Genomic DNA, 17315 nt, shown 5'->3' with positions numbered 1-17315 from the left:
GCTTTTTTGGGCCACATTCTGAGATTTTACTTCGTTGAAATCGTAAAAACGTGATTTTGGCGTTTTTTCTCTCTGAACTTGGCCCAAAAAAGCTTAATTTTGAAAGTTACAGGAAAAATCAAATGAAAAATTATCGAGCACTTGCCAGTGTGGTTCAAATGTAAATTCTTCAATTTATTTGAAAAAATGTGCTTAAACACCTTTTTTAGGGGTGCCTAAAGTGGGGGCTCTTAAAAAAGGGTTTAAAATTACGAATACACAGGGAGCTTAACTAAACTTTTTCATCAAGACAATTGAATATATACCTGAAAACGTTACGTTTGGCGCAAATCGTAGGTTTCTAGTTTTCCCGGGGTTCTCAAAATTTCAAAATTGCGAAAAAACGGAAAACTGAATTTATGAGTACCAGCGGAAAATTTTATTGAGCTCAAAATTTGGTAGGATGAAGGTCTTTCAGATACTAATAAACTGTAAAAAGCTTTTTAGCGGGGCTCAAAGGCGTAGGTTTCAAATGGTGGTTCCAATATTTTCCAAAAATCAACCCCCCTCCCCCATTTCTGCACCTCGAGGGTCGAAAATAGGAAAATCACCTCGCATAACGTTTATCGAGTTCAAATAGATATTTTAAGCTAAAAAAGTTTTTGAAAATAATACTCAGTGGTTCCTAAAATTCTTTTTGTAATCACAACTTTGGGAACCCCTGGAGCCCAAAAATAGTCATTTTGGGTTAACCAACCACCGATTCGTATTTTGGATATTTATTACAACATTTTATGAGCGGTCCAGTCGATAACTGTCTGGGGCAAAAAAATGACCTTATTGGGACTCCTCCTTTTCTAAAAATTTCGCCATTTCAAAAAATTATTGGTAGTTTGGTATCAAAAAAAAAAAAAAAAAAAAGGATTTTGAGACTGGTAACAGCCGATTTTTAGTCAATGCTGGAGAAATTCCTCATACCAGGTTTGAGGCTACATAGGATCTACATATCATCAATTCATCATAGGCAACCATGAATACACTGGCGTATGATTAATTGTATTTATAAAATTTGACTGAAATATTTCAAGTACATACTTGTATTTCTGCAAAAAATATCAACTTTACTTTTTAAATTTGGTTGAGTGACCTTTAGCCTTGGTTTTTATCAAGAAGCGTTAATTTTTACGAATTCAAAAAATAAATCATTAGTTTTAATTTACTTATTATAAGTAGATAATATGCCGAGCTAAATTTTTTCACTTACTTCTGAAGCTGAGCTATTCAAATAGGTAATGTTAATGAATTATCAAACAATTCAAAACTTACACCAAAATTTTTCTACCAACAAAATATTATCAGAACACTGTCGAGTCAACTGAACGTTATGCTTTGAAATGAAACTCCTGTTGAAAAGACGAATGTTGAGACTTTTGTTGAATAGGTATCTTTTACGTTGTGTTGTTAATTAGCCTTACGTATGTATAAAACTCTTGCTTTTTCGCCTTATCATAATTCTCTGTGCCAATGGGTTTTCCAAGAATTTTTCAGATTGAATCGTCGTTAAATACCTAATTAATATTATACTGTTTATCAATACGGGGATTTCCTATAGCGTTATTTTTTAGAAAAATATTCTGTACTGGTCTATATTTCTCCTTTCGTATACTTCTTCTCCTGTCATGGTGTAGTAAAAACTGCATAGATTTTTCCCTGTGTAATTATTCCTTGCATTTTTATCTTATCAGGTATTCTGTGTAGTGCAAAGGTCAAGAGGAAATAAATTTCAGAAATGAAATTTGAACAAGACAGATTAAAAAAAGAACTACAAACACGTTTGTATTTAATCGCAAGTTAATTTTTCGTTATAAAAGAGAAAAAAAAGACATTAAGTAACAAAAAGAAATTAATGAAAAATCGTTCGAAGATTCTTTATGAATACAAATTACTGTTTCACAAAGCACGACTAGAATAACATTTTTAGCGTATTAATTTACGTTAAGCGCATACGTAAACATATACACACATACACAACATACAAACATACATAATACTTAAAAATAACGAGAATAAAAAACGTATAACGCAGGAATAAAAAAAATTAAAAATAACGAAATATTTATTCAGTATGCACGAAAAAATATTCTGGTATGAGAGGACAAATATGAGTCTGGTAACTCGAAATAAAAATTACAAGGAATGAGTAGATACGATTGATTGTTTAACGTCTCTCGTAATTTAAAGATAGGTATTGAGAATTTTGAAAATTGTGTCGTTCAAAACATAAATTAAAAGGGTACCTAGGTACGTACTAGGTAACGATAAATTATCGTCAAAAATAAACCACGATTTTTTTTTTTTTGAAATTTGGTAGGTCTAGGTACCTATTAAAAATTTTGATGAACAAACATTATCGAAACGTCACAATTTTCTGGTCAAATTTAAACGTCGCGTTAATACACGTCAAAGTACATTGAGTTACCAGTTTCTTGTTACGATAAAAATAGAAATATCGCCGGACATAAAAATTAATATACAAAAAGGGAAGAAATTACTGTTCACAATAAAAATAGAACAAAAGAAAAAAGTAACATCAAAATGGAAACGTTAAACAAACACAGATAAAAAAAAATCGCAATACTTAATGTTTGCTAAAAACGGTTTTAACAAAACGAATATTGGAGGGATCGTCAGAAAGTTCGGGGTATTGCTGTACATCGATCGCGTATTCGCCATCGTACCCAGACACATAGCCGAGTTTTTGCAATTCCTCCGATTCTTGAGGAGTCCAGTCTTTAGTCGTGGGAAGACCATTCTTCAGTAGTTCTCTTTCGTAATGCCAAGCTCTTCGCATTGCGTTCACTTTTGCATGATGCAGAAGTCTTTGTTTTTCACGTTCTACTGTTGTGCCGTATCGAACATTTAGCACAGTATCGGTTCGATGTATTCGAAGATCAAAGATCTGTAATCAGATAAAATTATACCAAATTGAATACCCTGAATAATTGAACAGAGGTCAGTTTTTTTTAAAAAATTATACGTATAGCTTTACCTTTCTTCCTTGATCGTCTTCTTTTTCATGCACCGTCACATTCAGCTCACCAGCTACTCGATTTAAAGTTGCTTGATCTTCCGTGGCTCGTCCCATACTTTTCTTGACAAAGTAAAACATATCTTGTACAGGTCCATGAGGCCCATGAACTACTAAGCTAAATGGTAATAAAAATGATTCGTTGAAGACTGCAACCAATACATCTCTATGAATAGGACTCGCTGCTTGAATAGAATTCACTATCACTTTATTGTCAGTAGTTTTTGATAATACAATTCCATAGTCGAATAATGCTTCAGGATTTGCTGCGGGATAAATATCTTCTTTTTTATTCTCTCTATTCAAATATAACTTGCCATATAGGGTCGATTTTATCGGATCATAAGGCTCTGGCACAGTAACGAAGGAATTCACTTTTGGTTCGATTACAGTTTTCACCGATGATAATAGAGTTAAGTGATTTGTTTTTAATTTCTCGGTGAAGTGATTGAAGTAACTGGACATGAGGACTAATGGAGTGATTCCTAAGTCATTGTTGTTTTCTGTCATTACAGATGAAGACATACTGGTAGGTAGATTAAGTTGGGGAGCTAAGCTGTTCAGATCGTAGCCTAATCTCGAAAACCACGCGTTTTCATCTGTAAAATATGCAATGATTAGTACCTATACGAGTAATTTGAGAAATCTTCGGAGGCTGTGTCATGATATTTTGGTGAATGTTAACTAGGTACCTTTTATGTAGAAATCTTTTTCTTTAACGTTAACCGGATCGTTACCATTGAATCTATACAAATGTAGTTGTTTGGGGTTGTATACTCTGCTCAGCAAGCCTTCCCAAACTGGTGTCATCCACTGGCCCACCAAAGGATCGTATACTTTTCCATTAGGCATGTGTATTAGGGAAGTTACCTATAAAAAATATGATTTCCAATTATTCATTTATTTATTTTTTTCAAATCTATAGTTATCTGCTTGATTTGTAACTCATACCTGATCTAGTAGCCCTCCACAGAAATCTATAGGCAAATATAGATAAGGATTCGAATCATACACTATGTGTCCAAATGGTGACCTAACTATTTCTCGAACAACTTCTCCATATTGATTGAAAATCATCATCGGTGTGCCGCATTGATCCGTAGCGATGTAATATTTATGACGGAAAATTTGAGCAAAAATTAAATGACTTCGATCATCGTACATTAGTGTCATCAATCGACCATCGCGAGGGTTATAAATGTGTGTTATCTGTACCAAAAAAAAGAGTATTATCAGCTGTATGGTTGTGAGTTACGAAGCATTTTTCTGAACAGATGACTTACCAGTGAAGGATTTTCAGGATGAGTGTAAAAGTATTGCGTGACATTTCCATAGTTGTCTTTCCTCGTCACCATTCTGCCCATATGGTCGTAATAATATCGTACATCGAATCTCCCTCGTTTTATAGCTCGAACCTGCAGAAAAAAGAATTAATCATTTTAGAAAATGGCTCCCTGTAGGATACAATTGACCGTATTGAATTTATATTTACCAATGACCCTCTCGTGTTGTATTGGAATTTCTCTTCTCTGGCATTCTGTACCACGAATCCTCGGTTATTGTATTTGTAAACTCCCTCGCCGAATTTTTCTACCCTATTTAATACGCTGTTGACCATTTTTATTTCTTTTCCTCTGTAAATGAAGATCACAATGGTTATAAATCATTTTTTTTTCAAGAATGAGTACTATCAACTATTTAGTACTGTAGAAAGTATAATTTTAAGTTGTATTCGCAAAATTGTGTTTTTTTTCGAATACAGCCCCCCGTGCAAGATATTGTGGTTTTGAGAGTAAGGATGATTTTTGAACCCTGGGCAATGCGTATCTACTTTATTTTTTCCAAAAATGTTAATGCTCGTGGTCTTTCACAATTATCCATTTTATTGCAGAAATTATTTCATTAGGATAAATTTTTGGACATTTCCGATGTGCATGGTCATTGGTCAAAATAGAAAAAAATAATTCAGATGATACGTGTGCGAGTAATTCTATCTTTTTTCGTCGATAATTTTGAAATGATTTAGCCCTGACTCTTTTTTGTGGATACCAACCAGTTTGAACGAATTCGTCTCAAATCGTTTCAGACCTCTAATCATTTAATCATAGGCAACCACGCGTACATGAAAGTAGAATAAATTGCATTGTTTCAAACATTTGCAAAATCATAAATTGATAGAAAATGAGGAATGCAGAAACTGGGGAGAAGAAGGGCGCTACTGTTCAATTCCCAATTTCACACGAGTGTTAATAAGGACGATTCAAGTACTTAAGGAGTAAGAACTGTACCTGTATGTAAGTGAAAGCATATTTCCATCTTGGTCGTATTTGAACTGCCAAGATTCTTGAGCATCAACTGATAATAATTGACCATCGATATCCCACGTATAGTTTTTACTTGTTGTCAATGAATTGACCCCAACATTTTGAGTAAAAGATTGCGTACTAACAATTCGACTGGAATTTTATAAATTTACATAATAATTAAATTGAACCAAAAAATAAAATTTCATGAGCGCTGCATCGAAATAACTGCCTACCTATTTAAATCATAACTGAATTCCATTCTAAATACTTCCATGCTGTGAATAACTAGTAAAATAGTCGATAATTGGAAATAATTATTGTAATGAATAGTAAATGTTGCTGTGCCATCAGTGTAAGAAGTGGAGTTTTCATGAGCCCATGATACCTAAAATACAAGTAAAATTATATTTACGCTCAAATAATTTTTTCCATGTGAAAATTATGTAGATTTCGATTGTTTACCTTGAATTGTCCGAAATTATTTTTCTTGCCAGTCTCTTTGCTATAATCACATTTGAAATCTGATATGCTTTGGCCACCAATTCTTCCACTTATAGAAGTGAGTCTGAAGTTTGAATCGTAATCAAATGTGAATTTCGCATTGCTCAGTCCAGTTTTAGGTGAAAAGTCGACCCGTTCTTCCAGCAGCAAACCATTGCTATACTGAAGTTCCCAACGATATTCAAAATCTCGATCGTTGAGATCAATCATTAATGGTAATCCGGTGCTTGAGGAATATTTGATTTTTATTATACCATCGCCACATATCACCTATAAAAGAAAATTAATTTCATTAAAAAAATGTACCTATTTGATTGGTTATAAGTAAAGCGTAATCGTTTTACCCCTGAAAGCTGTCCTGTTTGACGATATCTGTACAATATTCTTGTGCCATCTGATGGATTAATTTCTTGAAGCAGTGCACCCGTATAGCTGTAATGTTGAATGTATGGTTTCAGTGCGCCAGGAGCCAGATACACATATCTTATGAACCCTAAAGATGTTAATACGGAAAATGTATGCCTAGAACCAGATGGTAGTTCTGCATAATGTAATCCACCATAATCATCGTATACGTATTTGAATTTACGACCACTTGGCAATTCTATTTGAGTAATCTGTCGAGAGATATGATCATTGGTTAATAAATAATAGAAAAACATGTGGTCCATTTCGTAGTATGTATGTACTTATGGGAAAATATTTACTTTGTTCCATTCGTTATAAGAGTATTTGGTCACACTTCCTCGAGATTTTATTTCTTCCACTAAACCTTGTCTGTTGTATTTATACTCTTCAGAAATATCGTTCCAAGACCAGCCATCGATTCTATTGTATCTATCGTACGAGACATTTATGAAATGTTTCGTTCCAACCTTCAGCAGGGTAGGCAAAGCCACATGATTATATTTTATTTTCATCAAAGTTCGTCTGCTTCCATAAATGAATTCGGTTTTATCTTTCGGATCGTAATCTATTATTAGTGCTGTGAAATTGTTAACCTGCGATGAAAATTATGATTGGATTAGAATTATGCTGAAATTTTTCTTTTTAGAAAACCGGTGTCCATAAACGAGCTATAATTATTATGCCTACCAAAAGTTTTTTTCGTAAAACTGGTTGATTTGATGCTGCATCACCAACTAATTCGTAATCCCACGACATGACGTTTGTTAGAGAGCCTCTATTTGCGGTAAAATGATTCAGTAAAGGTAACATTTCAGCCTCAGTTGGAAGTGATAATTGAAGCAGTGGGTGTTTTTCTTCCGCTAAACAACGGATATTCTCATTCCATCCGGAATTGAATAAAAATGATCCGTTGCTATAGCTTACAATATTATTTGATGATGAACCTAAGAAATTTATCACATTTGATTATTGAAACTGTTCCAAAATATCAGATATTTGTATTTATGTATTATGCATGCTCAATAGAAAAATAGCTACCTCTCGTAAGAGTATATTTTTTGTAATCATTATTGCTGGTTCGAACATCCAAACTAAATGGTTTACTATTTTCTTTATCATCTAATTCGCGAGAGTGTAATGGCGTTGTGATTCCCAATTCCAAGTGATCGTTATTTACTGATATGGTCGACGAAAGATCTAATACTTCTCCAGTTGGAAGAATAGCACTCGATAGACGTCCGAGTTCGTTGTATTTGAATAAGAATAATGCACCACCCTAAAATTTTAAATTTTTTGTAAAAAATTCTATCTAAATAGTAAGTAGGTGATTAGACTAGCAAAAAAATCAGAAATTTACTTTGATCACATTGTCACCACCAGTATGACTGGTAAGCAACCCTGTATTGCTGTCGTATGATAAACTAATATCGGATTTCCCTTTTTCTGAAAATTTCACCAGCAATCCGGATCCGGAAATTGTGAGATCTGCTTTATAGTCTTGCGAATTCTCGATAGAACTTACCTAGAAAGATATCGTAATTTCAATATGGCACTCATTGTACTACGTAAAAAATGGGCGAATGCTTACAGATGAAATTGTTGCGGAGTGTGAGAGGTGAAAAAGCTATCATAGGATCACCTTACTCCACAAACAATCTTTAACTTTTCTTTCCCCCTCCCATTTTAATCAAAAATCAAAAAAATCCCAAAGTAAAGTAGCATATTGATTGTAAGTAATTAAAAATGAGCAAAAATTCAAGCTCAAGTCTGAATTTTGGCTTATTTTTAGATTTTTGGATGTGTCCCCTCATCGCATCTCTTGTTATTTAATTTTTAAAGAAAATTTCGAAAAATTATATCAAAATCACGTTTTATTGCATATAGGGTGGTATGATGAAGGAATTGTGGCCTAAACTATTTTTTAAGCTTGGTCCAATATTTTGAAAACACAAATACAAATAAGATTAATTTGCTTACCACATTGCTATATTCTCTGATAAAGAACACCTTATTTCCAGAATCATCAGACACAGAGGCCAATTTACCAAAACTGGTATTTTTCGAATAAACAAAGTTGTAGTATAATTTTCCAGTTTGTAAATCTTTGGTAGATATGTGTTGTCCGTATCTATTAAAGATGTATAATTCGTTTGTACCAGGGAATGGTATCTGGTATTCTCCGTTCAAGTCATGGACTGGTAAATAATGTTGCAAAGATAAAACATGCAGACTGCCCTATAATTTCGAAAAATCATATTAGCAATCAAACGACCATCGAATATTACAAAATACAAAGAAATAAATGATAGTTTACTTGATCAGCGATGTGCAGTACACCATCAGGAGTGCAAATAATTGCAGAGATCATACTGAATTTAGCTGTTGTTGATAGTAGATGTTCGCGAGATGTATTTACGCATTGACAACTGGAATTATTTATAGCGCAGTCGCAATTGTTTCTGTGGAAAAGATAAATTGTCAATCTGGATCACAGCAATGCAGTAGAATAAAATTGTCATTGGAATACTTACGTCATAGCCCCTTGTTCATTGTCTGATCCAGCGAAATCAGAGATGAATCCGTCGAAATCAATGGCTCGAATGTAACTGACTTTATGTGCATCGCTTTCGGCTATATAGAGCTCTCCAAATGGACTGAAAGCGATGGATAGCACGGTACCGAGCGGAGTTTGTCGAGCCTTACTTTTCTGAGATCTCCCCTGGTTTCAACATTTTTTAATATTAGTACATCGATATTTTCCCACATGATTGAATTGATCTGTTTCCTCGTAAAACAAAATATTACCGTAGTTTTGTCTGATTTATAAGACGAACGACAGTGTAATGGAATTCCAGCAACTACTTGTATTTTACGATCAGCAGTCAATTTCAGTACAGTTCTGTCATCAATGAAATGCAAACTTCCATCGAGCGGACTGATTGCTAAACCACTGGGCCATTGAAGTTGTACCTGGATCGAATCATAATCTCGTATGAAAATAACTTACAAATTTAACAAAAGTTTTTCTGAACGTTTAAATCTATGTACCTGATTTGCTGGGATGGCTCCAGTGCATGGTAATGGCTGCCATAACGTGTTATGTTCATGATGACCAACCAAAGTACGAATTAAACCATTTGTATCAACACATCTTATATTGGTACCATCGGCAAAATAAAGTGTCTTATCTGTTCCTACTGCGATTCCTATGAAAGAAATCATAAAACCAATTTAATACTCGAATGCTTTTCTAACATAATGTAATATTTAATTGACCTTCTATAGGTATATTTACCTTTAGGATGCGACAATTTAGCTTCCAAAGCTGGCCCATCATCACCACAATTATTAGTATCGCCAGGAACACATCTCTCGCCAGATCCAGCTATTACTTCTGAATTAATCGTAGGGTCATTTATGGTATTAAGATTCAATACTCTGAGAATTTGATGTCGTTCAGGATCGGAAATATATAAATTGCCATCGGTTGGCGAAAGGCATAAATAATACTGGTAGGAAACTTGAGTGGCACTGTGACATATTAATAAACATCAATATTATACTAACTTATTCGACAAAGATAGGATTATAATAATTATTGGTCCTTGTTTATTAATTATTACGCATTTACCTCAATTGTAATACAGTGTAAATATGCCCATCTGGTGTTAGTTTACGAATAAGGTTAAAATCGCCGATATAAATGCTGCCATCTGGTCCACTTGCGAGAGCTATAGGCATTAACAACCGTGCTTCGTTAGCCAATCCATCACAGTCTTTACACACCAAAGGTCTTTGAAGACCTGTGCCCATTGTAACTCGCATCGTTCTGGGGTATTCGTACTTCATATATAAGCTGGTACCGTCGCCTTTTTGCAAAATACCTACGAAACATCAAAATAATCATTAACGAGTTTCAAGTTAACTGTTTCATTCTAAGGTGTCTTCTGTTGTCTTATTGCTCACCCTCGTGGAAGTTGTAATGATGGTGGACGTCTAAACTCCAACCTCCGATATCGGATGTATCGACTTCGAATCCTTTCATGGTTGCTGCGTGTATTTCCCACATTATTTTATGACAGTTGGTGTAATGGTAACCAATAGATACTTTGGCGTGAGTAATACCATAGACCTGTTGAAGAAGATTACATTTTTATTTAGAGACATGTGATGACTCTGATTTTTACGATTGCAATGCAAAAAGAAATTCTGAAAATGGAGTAATTCATTCATCAAAATTATTGCTATAGTAATTTTCAATTTGGGGGTTCAGGGGGTTGGGTCACTTTGACAAATTTTATTGACACTTTCTGCAGTTTTCACAAATTATATTTCAATTTTGAGAATTTCAGATTAATTCTTGGTACTATTTTTCAACAATCTAAGCACTTGAACAGTCTGTGCAAAATTTTACAAAAATGAGCCATTTTCCCAAATTTTTGTCATTTTCTGATGGTCCATCAATTTTTTATATTTTTGAGTGATTTTCACTATCAATTTTACAATTTTTAGGATATTAGGTACTTTCTTTATGAATATTCAGTTCTGACTCTTTATTAAACATGAACATCCTCAGAATTTTTACTTTGGCCTTCGACCATTATTATTTCATATATCTTTTGATTGATCAATGATTTATAACTAACTAATCCACTTAAATTTTTCTTTGTTTCAGGTGAGTACAAATTTCCTTCCAAAAATGATGAATTGATAAAATATGAACTCGCGTATGAGAATAAGTAAGTAATTTTATAATCCTTACGAAAGAAAAATGTTACTTAAGTCACTTCTACACTTGTGACCTTTTATTTTCAATGGCAAATCAAAAAAAATTCTAAAATCACGGAATTTGAAAATCAGCTGAAATAATTATCCATCAGGTTTGAATTGAGGTGATCTGATTTTCCGAGTACGAATTTGAAAACAGTAGATAAAATTTTGAGTTCACAAACGATTTTGATTTTTAATGAATTTTTGAAAAATCAAACTTGGGTCAACAATGAAAAAAAATCAAAATTTTAACCAAATAGACTACGAGAGCTGAAATTTGGTATGTGCCCTGTTTTCGACCCTCCAAATTGATTGGAAACGGTTTCGACAATTTTGAGTGGTAGTTCCGGAGCACCCTAGCAGATTTTTGAAAGTTGAAATTTCCACAACATTTTACCCAATTGAGTTGTTGAAATGAAATTTTCTTAGTGCCCCATTTAAAATATGCTGAGTCGATTGGAGGTGGTTTCAGGCTGTTCTGAAGCCTTCGAGTATATTTTGGAAATTTCAGATTTTCTAAAAAGTGGTCTGAAAAACCGTCCAAATTAACTGTAGCGTCTTTCTTTTTTCAAAATACATAGAGGATCTACCAGGTAGTGAAAGTAGTGAAAATTTGGTGATTTTAAAAATGGCTAGTGAGGGTAGTGAGAAAGTAGTGAATTTACTCGTAGTCAAAAAGATACCTAGTGAAAAAAATTAATTACCTTTTGTTTATAAATGTTGCGCTTGTCCCAGGTATACGTGTAAGTTAAATTAGGATCTGGTTCAAGCTCTTTGGTAAATATGCATCCTTCTACTTCAACATGAACATATATCCTCATCAAAGTTGGAGGTACAACAGATCCAGTCAGTTGTACCAATAGATATGACAAATATCCAGCAGATAAACTATTACGATACAGTAAATAGATATTTGAACCTGGTATCCTTATTGGATCTTGTAGCACCTGTAATTTTAAAAATTATAAAAATCATATGGAACATTTTTCATCGTTAAAAAGTTGGGAAAAGTCTTATTACCTGTGATTCTAAATAAATTAATCGTTTTGTAGTTGGTCCTCCTATTTTTTCTGGCACCCAAGTTGATAGCACATGAGGATTGAGACTACTTTCATTATGATCAACACATAATTCTACACCTTGTTCTAATGCAGGGAATTTGAGTATTTCTAAAGACAATTTGAAATATATATTTAAATTAGTTTACATTCATTTTTGGAGATAATTTGTAAAAATTATTCCTTGTAAAAATGAAAAATACTTCTAGGACTACTACTACCTATTTGTATTTATCAAACCTTACCCGGAGGGGACGACAGAACAGGAATTTTAAACGGGTTTTCATCCTTTAATTCCATTATAACAGGGGATATAACAATCATTTGATTCCAAGGCACCGATACCGTAATGATTTTCAATTTGAAAGGTGTCCTTTGAAATTGTAAGGTAACCGTTTCTCCTCCATTCACCATATAATCAAACCTAAAGGATTATGCGAATTATATTATAATCTATCCACCATCTATTCTATGTATATGTACGACTGCGTAGGCCTACACATACGAGTAGTAATACCATCGGGCATGGAATCACGATTTTAAGAATAATACTACATTTGTACGTAGCTACGGTTCTTGAGCGAATTCGATGAAAAATAAGCAATTATATCTCCCAAAAGATTTCATAATCCGCTTAAATAAATTATCCAGAAACTACGCCGCCGACATTAAAATTTTAACTAGGCTTTATATGGTCATTCATAAGCTTCTGCTGTAGTTTTTCCGTTTTATCTTGTTTTGTTCTGTAATCCAAGCGTGGATTAAGCCGGATCGTTTTATTTAATTATACCGCGTGTCACGTAATTTGACATAATGTGTACAAGAAAACACACATACGCTAGTCGTGTATCATAAAGAAAACGCGTAATTTATACCGAAAAACATATTAATCACAACTTCTCTCCGGCTTGGCTCGCTTTCATTTATAAATCATAAGGTTACAAATATAGTAAAATTACCGAGAATAATTGTACGGTTTTTTGTAACCCCTCCCCTCTTTCATTTGTCAAAAAAACTAAAAATTTTATTGTTAGAGGTAGCTAGGTACTATACAAATTCTTACAAATACAAACCTGCCATCGTGACGTGTCAACGTAAAACCGTATTTATTATCGCGATATAGGGAAACTCGAATTCCCATTATTGGAAGACCTTGTTGAGAAACGCATTGTCCTCGAATTACAGCCACTCTCCTGAATAACAAAAATAAAATTAGTATTGATCAATTCAAATTTATCTCAAGTTGGTTCAAATAACCCAAACAGTAGGAATTGGGAGATGTAACTAGGAACGAAAAAATTGCTGTTTATGGATGATTTTTTTAAAATTGTACCAATGTCTGATCATGTTTTTTTTTGGTACGACGAGGTCAGCATTTTTTGTAGTGAAGAATAATGGAAAATATTTTCAAGTACACTCTGATGTGTAAGATCGAGTATTTATTTAATTTTAAATGGTGAAACGAAAATCGAAGCCAAATAATTTGATATCGTTATAATTTTCATTTTATTGAAGAATTAAAAAATTTTTTAAATTGGATAGTGGTTATTTTATTAGATCTTTGAAAAAAACGTATGAAAAAAATTAGCTAAATAGGAAAACCAGAATTTCATTTTTGGTTCCAGATGATGTAGACGTGGAGTAATTTTCTAGTCGAATACTGTATTCACGGCGAACTAGTTATGCAAATCTATTAACATGGGCTATTTTTAATCTAGGTGGCTTGCTTTAAATCTGAAAATATCAGTTTGAAAGAAATGCTTCGATTTTCTAACACGTAATTTGTGTTAGTATTTTAAAAATGAATTAAAGTAATCGTCCCACTAATCCATCTCTCCCAATCTTTCCTCCCTTCCAATTTTTTTTGTGAGTTTGTTTATCACAAAATTGTAATTTTTCCAATTTTTTTTTTTTTGAATTAGAATCACGCTTAAATTTTGCAAATGTTGTAAAATGTTTTGTATTCAGAGGCAAATAGGTATTGTCATTGATGGTCGATATTATTATGTTTCAAGGGTACTTCAGTGGGTGCAATTTTTTCGTTCCTAAATGAAATAAATGTACAAAAATTGTTGCTGAAACTGTTGAGATTATTTTTCTTTCAACTTGCTATTCTTTTTCATTATTTTTTATCAAGTTGATTTTAGTTTCGTTTCAATTTATCGGAATCATCATAACATTATCAAAACGTAAAGTAAAAACCAACATCCTAATACCGTTGATTACAAAGGAAAAGAAAAATAATCTCATTACAGAACTTTCATCAGGTACAAGGGATGTTTAAAATGGTTAAAAGTTATGCTTTGTAAACGCTGATTACCGTTGCATCGAATAATAATACTTTTATAAAAGCTTTTAATCATCATGCAGCTTATATAGAAATTATGTTTCAAATGTGTTTTATTTTTCACTTTTTTCCCATTCGTTAGGCTTAAATTATCGATTCTGTAGCTAAATTTCAATTTCAAGCATCAGTGTTTCCCAAAAAGGATGGAATTTTTTTTCTTCGAATAGAAATCAAGAATATAGAAATGTTCCATTTTAAGAAAGTACTTATACGTAGGTACTCGTACTTCTCATAGACGATAGTTTTTCGTTTAGAAATAATTATAGAAGTAACATTTTCGAGAGTAAATTAGAGTAAAAGTAGAATTTTTATTTTCTTCAAAACATTTCCCCAAGGAGAGAAAACCTCATTAACCCCATTTCTCGAAAATGTCCTTTATATTTGTAGGACGCAGAAGCTGCGTTGCGTTTTATTATAAGGAAATTTATTTCACGTTGCGATTTTTCATTCGAAATGCTTAACTCTCGCTTTACTCGTTGTATTAGAGTAAGTATAATTTTCTAACGTCGATTTTTACCACCTTATACATGTGCAGCTTTGGTTATCTATATTTAATTGAGAAACACTGTAGCTTCCTTTTTTTTTCTTTTCTTTTTTTTTGGTCGTTGAAGAAGTTTACAAACAATTTGCTGTGGAAGATAGGAAATTACACAGGGTCACAAGGATAATGCAAAGACTTTTAAAGTGTGAAGCGAACAAGCAGATTTTCTACCAACTACGCAATTGCTCTTCATTGATCAATTTTTATTCAAGATTCGATCTATTTATATAGTTTTCTAATTAAATAGGCAAACTACTTGGCTACTCGGCGTATAAAGCGATAGAATTATAATGAAGATGATGAAGGTAATCATCTGATTGATTATTGGAATATGCATGCTCATCATTGTATGCGTTGCTATTTTATTTTATTTTTTTTATTTATTTATTTTTTTTGATATTTCATGGGGCATGTGTTTATATTTGATACAGACAAGCTTTTTAAAAAATACTTTCTAAGGGTATAAATTAAATTTATTTTGGAGCAGGTGGCCTATTCGTGTAGGTTGAGGGTTTATTAAAGGACCCTGAAAAAGGAATCTTCGTATATATACGAGTTGAAAGTGGGTAATATTTTACAAGATGGTATTATAATTAAACGCTTTTTATGTAGGTATAGTTGATAAATTTTTCAGTGACAAAAGTCAATATTTTTGCGGTATTAAAATTACCCTTCCACGAATAATTAACCAAGCAAGGTAAATAAGGAAGCAATTAAGAAAAAAAATAGCCGAAATTAACCCTAATAAAGAACAAAGGTGAAACTGATTAATTACTCGCAATTTTTCTTTTTAATTCGTTTTTCTTGCTTGAAACCACCAAGACGTTGAATTTATACGTTGTAATTTTAACGAAATTCGAAATTTCACCTACTTCGCGTTTACTTATTTTGCATCTTTCAGTGAATGAATTTTTTATTTGAAACTCGACGTTTGAAAAATGAATTGATCGAGGTTCGTGTAATATTTGCGAAAGCTTACGAATGTTTTTTAGTCTGAATGTAGGTACTATAAAGATTTACAATTTGACCGTTCGATATAAAATATAAGTTATTTTCATTGTGTGTATGCACGAGTATGTACTTTGTTGGCATTCTTGAATACACAAATGTACGTAAATATGTTGCATTTTAACAAAGAGGAAATTCTGCTCGTTGTGCATACGTATGCGGAAGTACTATATTTGATATGATTTAAACGTCGTATCGTACAAAAATACTTCCCAGTTTTAAATTTTACAAACTAATGGGTAAGGTGGTGAACTTATATACGAGCATAATTGACATTGTAAACGCTTCTAGAAGCATTTCACATTGCCACTAGATGTACTTTCTATGCTTAAACTTAGGGGATATTGTTGTATACCAACGTTTGAATGTAGGTCAATTTAGTTCAGTCTCGTGGGTTAAATTCACGTTGTTATTTTAGATACAGCGATGTCTTTGCTTATAGGTTATTCATTTTGAGATGGTTTTTTGATCGCGAGAAAGTATAGCAGCTTTTTTTCTCTCTCTCTTTCTTTCTTTTTTTGTCAACGTCGTCGCTGTTATTTTTATACTTACACCAAACTAGGTATTGTAATTTTATGAAAATGTTGTTCGAGTCGGGCTGTTTTTTTTCAAACAAGAGTTTTGACAAAAATCTAATCCGTTTGCTTACTCTTATATTTTACGATTAAAATGTAAATAATCGAGTAATTGTGTTTATGCCGGAGTATTATTTATTTTAAAATAAAAGCCAAGTGGAAAAAAAAATAATAGCGAGAATTCAGAGTCGCTGATGCTGCGTTGTTTTTTCAATGTTTCAAAATGCTAAAAATAAATATTTTCTTTTTCTCGTTACTAAGAAATTTTCATTAAGTATATAGTTAGACTATACGAAAAGGCGAATGGAGATGGAACACCTATATTTAAAATTTTAATTAAACTGCTACCATAAAAATAATTAATAATCTGCCTTTGATCTTTCTATAGGTACATATTTAACATTTCTAGCTTTTTTTTCACGATATTACGTTTGTCATTTTTTTTCCTCCCAAAAATTAGGCTTATTGTTTCGTATATTAAAACGTTATTGTAACTAAAAATTTAATTTTTTTTTTGTAATTACGCGATGAATTCGAAATTTATAAACTAATTGGCAAGATTCTTCCATTTGTACGAGACTGGCGCCGAAGAAGCTTTGTTCTTTTGGGTTTAATTTAGTTCTATTTTCAGAAATCGTATTCTCGGGTTGAATTGATTTTTTTTTACTTTTTTACTGCGAAGAGATCGTGGGGTTAAGTCTTTGTTGCGGAGATGGTACTTTTTTTTCTTCAAA

General features: G+C 32.7%; 1 protein-coding gene across 2 annotated transcripts in view; it reads right to left on the bottom strand.

The window, feature by feature from the left end:
- Positions 1-1789: 1789 nt before the first annotated feature.
- Positions 1790-17315, bottom strand: part of Ten-a (tenascin accessory) — a 128994-nt gene continuing 113468 nt past the window's right edge. For both annotated transcript variants that reach the window (XM_065351047.1, XM_065351048.1), the window contains 26 exons: positions 13184-13303; positions 12356-12534; positions 12073-12221; positions 11757-11999; positions 10249-10414; positions 9914-10166; positions 9578-9813; positions 9331-9488; positions 9088-9252; positions 8814-9001; positions 8597-8741; positions 8260-8517; positions 7640-7804; positions 7321-7558; positions 6970-7226; positions 6582-6875; positions 6219-6491; positions 5836-6144; positions 5607-5758; positions 5356-5523; positions 4560-4701; positions 4351-4482; positions 4019-4276; positions 3760-3937; positions 3029-3666; positions 1790-2938 (listed from right to left, as the gene is read on the bottom strand). In XM_065351047.1, coding sequence (XP_065207119.1) covers positions 2618-2938; positions 3029-3666; positions 3760-3937; positions 4019-4276; positions 4351-4482; positions 4560-4701; positions 5356-5523; positions 5607-5758; positions 5836-6144; positions 6219-6491; positions 6582-6875; positions 6970-7226; positions 7321-7558; positions 7640-7804; positions 8260-8517; positions 8597-8741; positions 8814-9001; positions 9088-9252; positions 9331-9488; positions 9578-9813; positions 9914-10166; positions 10249-10414; positions 11757-11999; positions 12073-12221; positions 12356-12534; positions 13184-13303 — 5785 coding nt within the window. In that variant the 3' untranslated portion in view covers positions 1790-2617. The remainder of the gene's footprint in view (positions 2939-3028; positions 3667-3759; positions 3938-4018; positions 4277-4350; positions 4483-4559; positions 4702-5355; positions 5524-5606; positions 5759-5835; positions 6145-6218; positions 6492-6581; positions 6876-6969; positions 7227-7320; positions 7559-7639; positions 7805-8259; positions 8518-8596; positions 8742-8813; positions 9002-9087; positions 9253-9330; positions 9489-9577; positions 9814-9913; positions 10167-10248; positions 10415-11756; positions 12000-12072; positions 12222-12355; positions 12535-13183; positions 13304-17315) is intronic.

The sequence above is a fragment of the Planococcus citri genome, chromosome 2 (assembly GCF_950023065.1).
Source record: "Planococcus citri chromosome 2, ihPlaCitr1.1, whole genome shotgun sequence".
NCBI classification, from domain to species: domain Eukaryota; kingdom Metazoa; phylum Arthropoda; class Insecta; order Hemiptera; family Pseudococcidae; genus Planococcus; species Planococcus citri.
This window is presented reverse-complemented; position numbering and strand designations above follow the sequence as displayed.